The sequence below is a fragment of the Colletotrichum chrysophilum genome, assembly GCF_026319265.1.
Source record: "Colletotrichum chrysophilum strain AFK26 chromosome Unknown scaffold_56, whole genome shotgun sequence".
In the NCBI taxonomy this organism is placed as follows: domain Eukaryota; kingdom Fungi; phylum Ascomycota; class Sordariomycetes; order Glomerellales; family Glomerellaceae; genus Colletotrichum; species Colletotrichum chrysophilum.
The window spans coordinates 55,879-69,364 of record NW_026517343.1 but is presented as its reverse complement, the minus strand read 5'-3'; the positions used below and the strand labels follow the sequence as shown (position 1 = coordinate 69,364).

The window sequence follows — 13,486 nt, the reverse complement described above, 5'->3', positions numbered from 1 at the left end:
ACCGTGACAGAAGAGCCAGCCTTCACGACGCATTTCTTGGCCACTGGCCCGCTGTTGGCATTGCATCGAACATCGGTGGAGGAAACGTCTGTGACCGGGGAGTTTGAGAGGGGAAGTCTGGCACACTGGCCACCATACTATTTCAAGTCAGCACCACGTTTAACACTTCGAACAACCTTAGAGATATTACATCGACTCCATCAACCCAAAGAGCCTGAAAGGTTGCATGAGAAGCTGCTTGTTGAGCGGCAATCGCCAGCAGGGATAGGATGACGGCCTTCATGACGATCAAAGCTTGGTTTTCGGGACACAAATTGCACACAGGGAACCACGGTCAGGTCGGAACCAGGTGACGACAAGTCCTGGTTGACCACTTTATATGCCTCGCTCGTCCCTCCCTCTCATATGATTGCCATTGCTACATCAACTGACTTTTAATGAAGTCACATTGTCAAAGAGGCTTGGCAAGATGAACGCGGCAGCTGCTGATGAAATTCGACGAGTAAGGTGCCTGGGCGTAAATGAAGCCATAACCTCGTGGTCACATACGACAGCCATCAAGACCCAACTTATAGCAGGTGCAACGTATCAACCCCAGGATTTCTCCATGTTTAATGACATGGTGGTAAGCGGCAGTGAGATAGTCTCGGTAATTGGTGGATTTCGGCTGTTGGTAAGGATCACGGAGGGAGAAGCCCGTGGTTGCTACTCCCAATGCGGGAATTCTGGGTTTGGTTCCGTTTCGACTTTATGGACTAACAAATATCCAGAACATTCCGGTTCTTCTTTCACAGTATTCGGCCCTCCAGATAGTGCTCCTCATCATACCAATATGGAAATGAATGTTCGCAGAGACCAACTGAGCTTATTCCTAGAACATTCAGTAGCACCGGTAGGAAAAGCGACAGCGCTTACTTTGACAAACACAGGGCTTTTTTTTTCAACGATTTGTTGGCCATGAAAACCCGTCGCTTATTACTCCTTATCTTCCTACTGTGAAACCCTCTAGTCGATGGGCCCGAAACTTCCTCAACATTACCGAGTATTTTATCACACACTATATGTCGGACCAGTCTACTTTAGCGGTGGCATGATTCATCAACTGCCTAACGAATACAAGATGTGAAGAGCCGTCGCATCCGGATCGCGGCACGGATTGCAACCGTCCGAGTACAGCTTTCTCGAATCACATTGCCAAACATCTTAAAAATAATGGACATTGATGGTAAGAAGCGCCTTGCTCATCCCCAGCCGTCTCCCCGAGTATGCGGAACCTCGAGTAAGAGTTACGGCTAAGGTCATATCAACATGTAGCTGTGACCAGCCGTTTAGCTACCATTAGGTTGCTTACCTTATGCAAAGTAGACAGATAGTGCACAACCATAAAGGGGAGGCCCGAATCCGTACCAGCGGAACAATTCGAAAAGACCAATGAAACTTCAGTGACCTTCAAGTCAACGGCAGCTCACCCGGACCTCATAGTCATCGTTTCACGGCTTCAGTATAGGGATCTCTGACGAGACCAAAAACACGGTCTCCAATCAGGCAACTTGAGCCATTAAGTGTGTATGGTCAAACTCCACCTGAAGCCTAGATGACCACTCCATGACCCCGGGTGATTGAGGAGCTCCGCCGTTATTCCAACATGCCGCATGAAGAGTGGTGTTGACCTCAGCTTTGTGATGATTCCTCTACTCGGGACCTTCACCATTAGCACATTTTCATGGGATTTAATGTGCCAGGCCTCGCAACCAAGATACCAGGTTAGCGACTATTCACTTGACGCCTTTGGCCTCCATTCAATTGACGAGACCCACGATACAACAACCACAGCCCCATCTGGCCCCATCCGCATCCACTGCATGCGTCCATAAGCCCCATTCACGGTGCCGTCGTCAATCCGCCTTGATGGCTCAGTGGTAAAGCGCTTCACTAGTAATGAGGAGATCGAGAGTTCGATTCTCTCTCGAGGCAACAAGCTGAAGCGTTACAAACGCTTCAATTTTTGATCTTGAGTGCTCTTGCATTAGCATCGTGCGTGTACTCCGCAACTTATTCTTTTGTACAGATTTATTATAGAACATAACGCAGGGTGGAGTAAGATATAGTTAGGTATGTAGGAACCTACTAAGTAGTGCTGCTTCTGTTGTGTTCACCTAACTCTCGGGTCGCTCTTTACTGCTTTAGGTAGTGGGCTCTCAACTTTCTGCTTTAATTCCATCATGTTTCCATAAATCTCATCTTCAAATGCCAGCGCGGGCTGCTGATGATACAACCATTTCCTTTTATCCCGTTAGTTAGCTCTAGTTCCCAATTATGACATCTTTTCTTCTTTCAACATTCGTTTAGTCTCGACCGACTGATGTTTCGTTCTCGTTACATTGAACTGTTCCTCCTACCGTCATCAACGGAGACTTGCTGATAACGTAATCGCAGTCTTCCCTTTGAGTGGAGTCCAAAACGTCAATAGGGCCTTCATACCACATCGTTTGTTGCACAGTGACAATACATAGTATATGATTAGATCGGCACATAACGGCCGAAAACCCGGGATGTTGTCTGCCAAATCATCATTGCAGCATAACAACTTCAATCCCGTCGATAACCACCCCGCCGGATGCTCGGGTTCGGGTCATTGACAACCTGGGCCGCAAGACACAGCTACCCCGCGCCATCTCCATGCAAGGACCCCATGATCAACTGGGGTTTATGTTCACGGCGTGGTGCTGTTGGTCCCACTCTTTTGCCAGAGTGGTCTATGAATGGCTCGCTAAAAATGTCGGACGACGCGAAGGGACTGGGGTTCACGCCAGCAGTGACGAGGTGAAAATTGGAGAGCTTGGACGAGTGTGCGGAGCCCATGCTTGGCCTTCGGATGAACATGCGTTTGAGCCGTCGGGTAGATTGGACTCAAGACGAAATGGTCATGCAACATCAGACGACGTCAACGTTGGCCGGGACATCAATTCAGAGCTTGGATGCCCTGGAACAAATCAGAAGCTGACGCCTGGTTCGATAGTCATCGACCCTCGTGAAGACTAGCTGTACTCCGCCATCTTGGCCTCAAGGCAGTCCGGGCACATCCTCAACATTCGATATTGATGATTGCCAGAACGCGAGGTTGGCCAACAGCGGATACAACAACGGATCAGGTACGATCGAGCCAGCCAAAGTTTGTTGATGTTTTCCGAAGACCAACAGCTCTTATGATTGGTCGAACCCCAACTTTCGGACGACCTCCCTCCGTGATGAAAGAGGCAAAGTGGCCTGCCCGCACTCTTGGCATCTCCAAATCCTTGGAGAAGATCGCATGGCATGCGGGCCAACGGTCTCCGTGATCAATCTGGATAAGTGTCGGCCCAGAAGTCTGGGGCAGGGGATCTTCCATCGATCGCAATAAATATGAGCAGTCCCCGCCCTCGTTTAGGATGGATTCATCGCCCTGGATTGGAAGACGTAGAGACAGCTGAAGCATCCGTCAATTGTCAACAATGCTGCCCAATCTCTCCGGTCTCCTTTCAATTGGCCTGCTGGCCGGCGGAGTTGCCGCCGCGCCATGCGTCAGGAAAGGATACGTGACGACTTCGGGTACTAAGTTCCAGCTGGATGGCGAGGACTTTAATTTTGCGGGAAGCAATGCTTACTACTTTCCTTTCGACAACGTAAGGAAATACGATGGGTCTCGATCAAGATGATAGAAGCTGACAATGGCCCTCAGAACCAAGCAGATGTCGAAGCTGGCATGACAGCCGCGAAGGAAGCCGGCCTGAAAGTTTTCCGGACCTGGGGCTTCAACGACAAGAACGTCACCTACAATGCCGGTGGTCTACCTCAATACGGCGGCGAGGGCGCTGGGGACACCGACATCGTCTTTCAGAGATGGTATGACAACGGCACCTCGGTGATTAACATCGACGCCTTCGACAAGGTTGTCAACGCCGCGACGAACGTCGGTATTAAGTTGATCGTCGCGCTTACGAACAACTGGGCCGACTATGGCGGCATGGATGTCTACACCGTTAATCTCGGTGGCAAGTACCACGACGACGTAGGTGTTTCGTTATCTTACGACCAGGATGGCAAAGCTAACCAGACATTGCTTCAGTTCTACCACGTACCCGCGATCAAAGACGCGTTCAAGCGCTACGTGAAGGAAATGGTCACCCGTTACAAGGACTCTCCCGCGATCATGGCTTGGGAGCTCGCCAACGAGCCGCGCTGTGGAGCTGATGGCACCCGTAACCTTCCCCGAAGTGACGACTGCACCCCGGCACGTCTCGGTGCTTGGATCAAGGAGATGAGTGCTTACGTCAAGAGCCTTGACAGTCACCACCTTGTCACCTGGGGCGGCGAGGGCGGCTTCAACATCGAGTCCGATGACTGGGCCTACAATGGAGCTGATGGAAGCGACTTCGACCACGAGCTCGCACTGCCCAACATTGACTTTGGTACCTTCCACTCGTATCCCGATTGGTGGAGCAAGACTATCGAATGGACAGAGCAGTGGATCCGCGATCACGCCGCCTCTGGCCGCAAGGTCGGCAAGCCTGTGGTTCACGAGGAGTACGGTTGGTTGACTGCCGACAAGCGCCTGGAGTACCTTGGCGTCGTGGACAACACGCCTCGTACTGAGGTCCTTGGCAAGTGGCAAGCTATCTCTCTCGAGGAAGAGATGCCTGACATGTACTGGCAATATGGGTACTCCAACTACTCCTACGGTCGCAACCACAATGATGGTTTCACGATCTACTTGGACGATGCCGAGGCTCAACCTCTCGTTTATGAGCATGCCGCTAAGGTAAACGCGCTCTAGTCGGTCATGAAGCCTTGTAGATAGACTTATTAATGAAACACGCTGCGTAATATTCTATGATAATGTTACATATATACCATCTTCAAACCGATTCCCAATCTTAGTATCTGCCGTATTGGTCATCGACAGGCTGGTAGCTTGTCATAGGAAACCCCTTGCGGGCGTTTCTCTGCTTACGCTCCTCTGCCTTCATATGCAAACCAAACTTGATAGCCTCCACAATCTCCATGGGGTTCCACATCTCCACGAGTGCCCACAAGCCTCCTGGTCCGCCAGAATAACTCTGAGGTTCATATGCCTCCAGATCTCCAGCGACGGGGCGGCGAGCGTGACCACCACCGATGATGTAAGGGCGATGGGAGTAGGCGTAGTGGAAGAAGATCGCCAACGGGAACATCTCAATGCAGATAAGCATGGAAGGGATGCCAATATTGAGATCCGCCCAGGTCAGCATCGCCGTGGGGTTCAAAGCCCCGACATCTCGGAGAATCCAAAAGATAATCTGTTACAGACTGGTTAATACGAAGACCTAAACACGGAGGATTGATTATAGACTTACATTTTCAAGGAACGTCAGGGACACAACCAGCTTGAATGCCAAAAACTTGGCCAAGGGCTGGTGATGGGCTAGGTGGCCTCTCAACTGCATGTAGAAACGGATAACCGTCATGATTGCGATTGTAAGCGATACACTGGCAATAATTGAAAGCTTTGATGGATGAGTTAGCGAAGTGATGGATTGCTGGCTTTCATGTGAAGACTCACCCAGAGTTTAGCAAAATGAGCCTTGCTAGCAAATTCGCAGTAAACACCTGCGGCTTGTGTGATGGCCGTCAGGATGGCGATCAACAAGGAGACAACAGGATACTGAAAGATGGAAAACCACATCCTCTGGAAGCATGTTAGACCTGAGAGAATATTCACAGATCATCATCTAATCGACGCACCCTGAACCATTGCAAGCCATCTTGCGTTCCAGTTTCGGACTTTTTGTCCTTGATGGTAAGAGCTGCGAAGAACACATCCCTGTGTTGCTCGCTCGGGGAGACGAATTCGCACAGCAACAGGAAAAAGGTGCCAAGGCAGATGGATTGAACGAACTCAAGCCACGGGTGCAGATAGACTTGTGCTGCCGGGAAGCATATTGAAAGAAACGAGAATATCGACCAGAATGGAATGATGAGCGAGATGCGCAAGATTCTGAAGGGTAGTTAGCACATGTTGGCAGAGTTTGAAGGGTATGGGGCTTACTTGATCTGCTCGTTACTCTTGCTAAGATGCGTCGCGTGAAGAAACATGAAGACGAAGATAATGAGGCATGCAGCAGCCGTAAAGCTTCCGGATAGAATCATGTTAAACTTGTAGAAAGACATGGTTCCGATAAATGGCTGCGAAGCATCTGAGTCTCGGTCAGCATTGATGATACCTGACTACATTCTGGCTTCCATTATTACTGACTTTCATCGAGGGATTGTATGGGGCAAACGTCATTGTCCGTTTTGTTCCCGAGGGCTCTGACGCGGATGAGGGACTCCATTGTGGTGACTGATCCTCAAGTGGTGTCCTCTGGTAGGTGTTGATGTTGAAAAGTGTGAATATCTTGACTGGACATCAAATTCGTCGTTAGACTCGAGCCATAATATTTATTTTCCAGCAAGCGGAGATCTCACGGCTTTGCAGGCAGCCAAAGAAAGCCATCCACGCACTCTGTCGGTTTCATCGCATTCGCAACTGCAGCACACTAGACACCGCCCCCGCAGCCCGCCTGGCAAAAGGCGTTCGCAGGAGCAGAATGCCTGACTTCAGCGCTCTGAGCCAGTGGCTGAGCGACCGTCAATCGGAGGTCGGCACCTAGGGCGCTGATGAGGTCGAATGGCTTGCCCAAAAGGGGATGGTTGGCTGACTCGGCACAAAATTGCCGTGCTGACAGTGGACATTGCTATCTAAACGATCCTCTTGTTATCTAAACGCAGGGCACTAAGAAGAAACAAGCTTCGCTATCCCCGAGCTCAGGGCGTCGCGCGAATGCTTAGCTGGACCCCTACTGTTGTTTGCACATTGCGATTGGGCCATGCTTGTGTTCAATGGGAAGAAGATCATCGTTATATGCAGCTGTGCCTCGTCCGGCCCCGAGCTTATTGTTGGTCCGGCCCGTGGGATGACAGCAGCGCGTTGATGACCCAATACCGTTCGCTTTCAAGGGCTTTGGGGCCCATTGTCCGACAGATCGTTTGGCGGATGTTCCCGGTCTCCAAGGTCATCTACACAAATACCAGCCATTGCCTCAGGAGGAAAGTGTATGCCACCAGGTCGCGGCTGCAAAGCCACCAGAATGCCTTTTTCTCTCCCTATGCGATATAGCGCATTCCTTGCAATTTTCCTCATGTGTCTTGGAACGGTCGGCATGACGTAGACCTGGCTCAACGGCCAAATTAGTCGAAGCGCATCAAAGTAAGCGGCAGGAGACTGCGGGTCCATGTCTGACATGCTCCCACCAAGGGACTTTGGTATGCCATCCACAATGTCTTGAGCTGTGGCTCCGATGATCTCCAGGCACAGCTCACGACGGGCTCGCAGCGCCTCCCACTGGAAAGGGCACTCCGGTGCGTGTTCGACGATATTTGTGACGAGAATCAGCATGTGATGTAGCTTGATCCGAGCACTTCTCCAAGAACTCCAGAAGTAATGAAATACCGGCCCAGATTCAAATTGGTATTGAGGTGCTGATTGAATCCATTCCAACATAGCGAGTTCAGCCCTGTCGCATTCAGCAAGCAGCTCTTCATACTGAGCACATGCCTGTTGGGCATCGCCGAGACGCGCAATGGGCATCATCTTGGACAGAAGAGAGCATGTCGCCGCAATGTAACGACCGGTTTCAAGTAGTAAAGCTTCGCCAGGTTGCAAAGTCTTCGCTATGATTTTGAACCAATGATCAAACTCTGGTGGGCATGGCTCGTTAATTGTCGTGCATCGGATTTGCTATCACATTTCAGCAAGTACCTTCGCCAGTATTCGTCTAGTAAACCCACAATGATGTTATGCATGGTCCAGAATATTTGCCGACCGGATCTTGTGAATAGTTGTGCATCGCCTCTTGCACGGAGGAGGCTCATCAGACCGTGAGTGTGGATGTACCAGCCGGGAGAAGAAGACATGGCCTTTTCTTCAGGGGTTAAAAAAGACCTCCTCTCGAGACCTCCCATGAGCAGCTACAGGAAGTTAGCAAGCATCGAATAACTGGACCGCCTAACGATTACCTCGTAGTTACCCAAAAACCACACCGCAACAATAGTTGCATCTGAAGTGTGGGCCTTCGGGTCATTGATGGCTGCTGAGACTGATGCTAACGCCTTTCCCAGACAAGAGGATAAGTCGCGATAGTCGGTGTTGGGCCTGTAGCGATTGAGGACGTAGGCACGAGCAAAGACTTGGCTTGTGCGGACTAAGCAATGATCGTCTGGGACCCCCTTGAACAATCCGGGGAGAAAGTTGATTGAAGAATAGCAGTCAAGAACAAGGGGTATCGATTCAGCGGTCCAATGTTGACGAACGGGTCTCAGCAATGGTGGCGTCGATGGAACATTCGAACACTGAGGTGATGCAGGGGAAGCCGTTGATTCCGGGGTGAAAGCGATCACCTGGATCACGTTCATAGGCTGGTCTGGGCTATCCCGCTGTTTCTTGCTTTTACGTTTCTCAAACGTGTTTGAGTGCGAGTGTTGAAACCGTAGATCTTGCTCATCTCGATAACCCGGACATCGAACTCCATACTTGATGCATCTTTGACATTGAGGTCGGCCCAGATCACACTTCAATCTGGAGTCAGCTGCATGAAAGATGTGGATGCCCATAGGACTAGGCAGCAACATTCAAAGGCTTACTTTGACTCTCCTTTGCCGGCAGAGATGGCAATTTGGACTTGGTTTCCCGGTATTGGGCATCGCGCGATGTGGTACTATCGTCTGGAAATCGGGATATTCAGATGTCTGGGTTGTGTTGTTCAGGTTTGGCGCCGTCTGAACAGGGTCGATACCCGAGCTTGGCAAGATCCGTGGCCAGAGAATCAAGCGGGGGCTTCGGAAGAAAAGCTATCACCTCGAATCGACATCTCAAATTGGTTAGAACCAAGCTGACGGCCGGGACCCGAAGCGCCTTGTTCGCTGCCTAAAAAGTCGCAGCCATGACGCATGTCTGGGGTGGGGACAAAGAGGGACTTTGGTGTCAAGTACCATGTGCGCCAGTTAGCCTGGAGCCCTCCCTGGCTACGGCCTTGTCATTGGACAACGGATTTGCGGAATGATCATTAAATGGATACGGAATTGCGATCGAGTCCCAGAAAACTCCTTGTATTATTATTCCAGAATGAATTAGAATACAACTTGGGTGACCCTTATGCATTACTCAATGTCACCTCTGACGAGCTTTCAGCTCCAAGACTGAGGTCTTCAACTTTGGTCATCAATCCCCCTTGAATGGCACTTTTCTTCTTGTTGTGTAGCTCGTCCCTACAGGTTGGGCGGTCTATTTAGATGAAGGTTTCTGCTCCGTGATGGTCTGGTCATCAATGTCAATTCCTGGTTCGCTGGCAAGCATGTCGCATGAGAGCTGAGTAGAAGTAGTTCCTGTTTTCGCATTTGGCCCCTCAATACGCGGCCAACGATAGATGCCATGCGAGCACTGCGGCTTTGGTCGTATAACATATAGGCGTCAGTGTCGAGCGGAAGAGATTGAAAGTGAGGTATCCGATGTTTTCAGTCCGGCCCCTCTATTGATCATGGTGAATGACTAACTCCCGATGACAACCAAATAAATAGAATATATACTTGTCGACCGCTTCGAAGCTCTTACAAAGATAGTAAAGATGTAATAAAGTTTCGAACACTCCCTCATATTCTGCAATTTCTTGCCGCAACTTTCGCTCATCATCATGGGGTTCAGCTGCAAGTAAAGTGTTGTTGATGAAGATATGTAGCCGTTGAACAGTATTCCATGTCAATCACCGTGAACTTTCAGAGCTCAATTTGTAAGTGTAAGCGTTTGATATTTCCAGAGGAAAGCGTGCGTGCCAAGATCCCAGGGACCTCTTGGGTTATGCGGCTGAGAAGCGGTTGTGGCTGGCGGAGACAGCTCTGACTTGCGGCTCGGCGGGAATAGCCAAGCAAGCTATACGTCAATTGATACCAATAATGACAGCCTGAACAATTCCATAGCTAGCCATAGGAGGCGAGCGTATAGACCTCTTCTAGCCAACATAGGCGAGAAACATATTCCAAGCCGACCCTGATGATGGTCAGGCCCAAGGGAAGAGTGACCAATAGTATTCTCTTCGCTGAGATCAGTTCCGCTTCCAATCCTGGGGAAGACGAGGAGTTTCATTGACGGGTTCAATTGAGGCTTCGCCTAGCAGTATGTTCCACCTCCAAGTTGTACAAACCACATTGCAGACAATTTATATGCTCCCGACCACACAGGTCTTTGCGAGCATAATGCCTTTGGATCAGAGTCTGCACTTGGAAATTTGGCATAACTGGTGACAGAGACTCATAAACACGTATAAATTGGTAAAGGAAGGCGAAAATAGTAGATTTACCAGCACTCTAGCTCCGGTTTCGACGGGTATGTAGGGCTAACCTCTGAGAGCTTTCGGCCCTATCGCAAACTAAGAGGCACATGTCTTATATATCATGATTTAAAACAGTCTGCCTTCCCGAGGTATGAAGGTAGTCTAAGGCTATGGGTGATTTCTTGGCCCATGATACCGAGGATGAAAACACAACAAGGGGATTTAGTTCTAACCAATTGTATCCCAGCACGCTGAACAAATACTAGCAACTTCCCCAGCACCCTGCCTGCAGGCAAACCGAGGGATTCCGCGAGTTCCCATCTTCCAGAATAGAATGACCGCAATTGATCCCAATATTATGCTCCAAATGAGCATGATAAATCATATGGATCGCTGCCGAACCACTAGTGTGCTTGATGCCATAATGCCAAGCAGCTTGGCAGTGGGAAGGAAGAAAGAAGGTGAGGAGCTTTAGGTGTTTGGGTAGTATTAGATCTGACTTTGGTAGGAACCCTAAATGAGTCCCAGTCAGAAGAGCGACCCAACCAATGGCGTTCAAGCACGCAAGTTTCTACCTAGGCTCTCCTGAGATGCACATGAACGTGCCTCTTCCTTCACCTGCAAGGCAACCCAAGACTCACTCAGCTGTTCAGAGCTTCAAAATCCCGACAGGGCCAATAGGCTCATTGGACTCGGACTCTTACCTTCCCCTTTTGGAATCCATGCCTATTCACCTTCACTGTCTACATCCGACTTTTGAACTTTTCGGGGTCTGGACTCTCTATTCGCCTTGTGAAGCTGATCGTTTACAGGCTTGGCGCTTACTATCTCCTTTCCTGTCAATAAGTTTAAGTGCCATTGAAGGATTCGAGGTGTTGGAGCGACAACAGGAAATGCATCTCCAGGCACCAGCTTGACCTTCACGACAGACAGAATTGAGACTGGAGGAGCCAAAAAACGATGGCTTTCCAATGTCGAAACAAAGTACATATAAACGGGGGCATCTATCACTGCACGGAATGGAATAGCTCAGAGCAGACGTGGCTTTCTTGCAAGTTCTTCTCATCCGATAAGTTCATCGAACAAAAACATCATGCTTTCTTCCGTCAAGTCTACAGCCGTTTCGGTCTTGGTCCTCGGTTCCAGCGTCTTCGGCGCACCAACCTCTGAGGACCTCAAGCTCCCAGACCCGAGCGAGTTCAAGCCTCTCATCGGCTATGACCCCAACTTCGACTCCTCCCTTCGAGAGAACAGGGTTTCTGCCATTGTCCCAGAAGTCCGCACTCTGAACATCACCGGAGTTCCAGATAGCAACATCAACGACTTCCCTCCGTCTTTCACTGGGCCTAATGAGCCCGCATCCAAGCGCTCGATCATCGGGGTAGACAACAGAGTCCTTTGGACCGACAAGAACTACCCTTATCGCGCCATGGGACGAATCCAGCATTCCAACGGAGTCTTTTGCAGTGGTGCACTCATTGGGTCTCGTCATGTGGTGACTGCCCGACACTGCATCCCAGGCGAGGGTGTGTCTGCCCGCTTCCAGCCAGCCTATGACCAAGGCGAGCCGTACGGAGGCTACGATGTTACCGTCGTTTTCCGCCCCGACTACGGCCAGACTGGCTGGTGCGCCAATGCTTACGACTGGGCTATCTTCGTTCTCGGGGGGAAGGCTGGAACGGCCAACGGCTGGCTAGGGCTCAAAGTGGTGAACCCAGATACTCAGCTGAACCGCGCGATGTTCTTTCACTACGGCTACCCGGGCGACAAGGGTGGACAACGCCCCTATCGCCAGGAGGGCATCACCGCTTCAGCTGCGACTGGTTGTGATAGAGGATCTCCGGTTGTCACCGACACCGACTCTTCTGGGGGCCAGTCTGGTGGCCCCTTCTGGATCAACGAGAACGGAGACCGCTACCTTTACGGCGTACACGTCGGTAGCACTGATACTTATGCCGTCACTGCCGGAGGACCATCTCTTTTTGAGGGTTATGGTATTCTTCTGAAGGACTATCCCAACTAATTGGCTGGCTTTGCGATTCGACATCTTTCTCCCAAGACTGGACATGATTTATTTCATGACGGTCTCATCAATACCACCCAGAACGCTAGATACTGGTAGAATGAGTGACGAATTTCAAATTTCCAGAAGCTGTGTCCTTCCTTCCTTCTCTTTGGCATTGCTATTGATCTGACATTCTTACAAAGCGATGAGCTTCACGAATTGCCAGCTACATCTTCATGATTGAGCAGATGTCGGACTTTTGGTTTGGTTGATCACCCTTGGAGATACACTGCCAGCCTTCGTTGGAAGATGGGTCGGTGTCTTGGCTACCAGGGGTTCCAATACGTTGTCACCAGGCTCCAGCTTTCCGACCGACTTTTCAATGCGAACATAACGGTAGGCAACAACCAACTGCGATTATTTCCTCCCATCGCACAACACAGCAGATATGTTGACTGTCATTGTATACGTAGTTATCGCAACCCCAATAGCTGCGTATCTCCTCGTGCCTGGTCACATATATCATCAATACAAAGACCTCTTTTATCAATACTTAGACCCTTATCAACACCCAGACCCAACCGAAACTCCACGACCACCTCTCTGTTGTGATACTTGTCGCACAGAAATGAATGAGACCGCAGAAGAAGAGCCGCAACCAGACGAATTCGCCGATGCATACCCGTATTTGGATCGGGATTACATTCATTACAGGCAAATCTTTGGTCGGGATCCAGGCGCAAAAGTCATCGGTCTACTCGCCGACGGCGGGATCCTCGTTCTCCGCAATTGCGACGCAGTGGAACTCGCGTTCCTCCAGCTTGACCGGCTCGAGCCAACTCTACGGCCCATCGACCGGATGTTGGAGGATGCTCACTGCAAGCGCATGCGCGTGCTGGGTGCGAAGTGCTGGAAAAATGACGAAGCTTTCGCAGTTCACGAAGCGTTTGAAGGCGATAAATCATACCGCGAGGATGTTTTGATTGCAGGGTACCCCGCTGCTGGGGGCGTGTGGGTGTTGCAGGCGAAGCCTGCTGCTGCGGCGCAGGCCGGGGTCGGTCGGATCAAAAACGCGAGGGATATGGAGGAGCGATGCCGGCTC

At 50.4% G+C, this 13,486-nt stretch overlaps 3 protein-coding genes and 1 non-coding gene across 4 annotated transcripts; 3 read left to right on the top strand and 1 right to left on the bottom strand.

Annotated features, from left to right (window-relative positions):
- The first annotated feature begins 1,902 nt into the window (after positions 1-1,902).
- COL26b_007095 lies at positions 1,903-1,974 on the top strand. The gene has a single exon. It is a non-coding gene; the product is annotated as a tRNA-Thr (tRNA).
- A 1,517-nt stretch (positions 1,975-3,491) lies between these two features.
- COL26b_007094 (uncharacterized protein) lies at positions 3,492-4,813 on the top strand (the record flags this gene model as incomplete). The annotated part of the gene is made up of 2 exons (XM_053179899.1): positions 3,492-3,662; positions 3,719-4,813. 2 exons carry the CDS (start codon positions 3,492-3,494, stop codon positions 4,811-4,813), a joined length of 1,266 nt encoding a protein of 421 aa, XP_053036107.1.
- A 100-nt stretch (positions 4,814-4,913) lies between these two features.
- COL26b_007093 (uncharacterized protein) lies at positions 4,914-6,350 on the bottom strand (the record flags this gene model as incomplete). Its single annotated transcript, XM_053179898.1, has 6 exons — positions 4,914-5,315; positions 5,373-5,522; positions 5,579-5,680; positions 5,761-6,013; positions 6,065-6,212; positions 6,272-6,350. The coding sequence occupies 6 exons, from the start codon at positions 6,348-6,350 to the stop codon at positions 4,914-4,916; spliced, it is 1,134 nt and encodes a 377-aa protein (XP_053036106.1).
- A 5,122-nt stretch (positions 6,351-11,472) lies between these two features.
- Positions 11,473-12,402, top strand: COL26b_007092 (uncharacterized protein; the record flags this gene model as incomplete). The annotated part of the gene is made up of 1 exon (XM_053179897.1): positions 11,473-12,402. One exon carries the CDS (start codon positions 11,473-11,475, stop codon positions 12,400-12,402), a length of 930 nt encoding a protein of 309 aa, XP_053036105.1.
- Between the last annotated feature and the right edge of the window lie 1,084 nt (positions 12,403-13,486).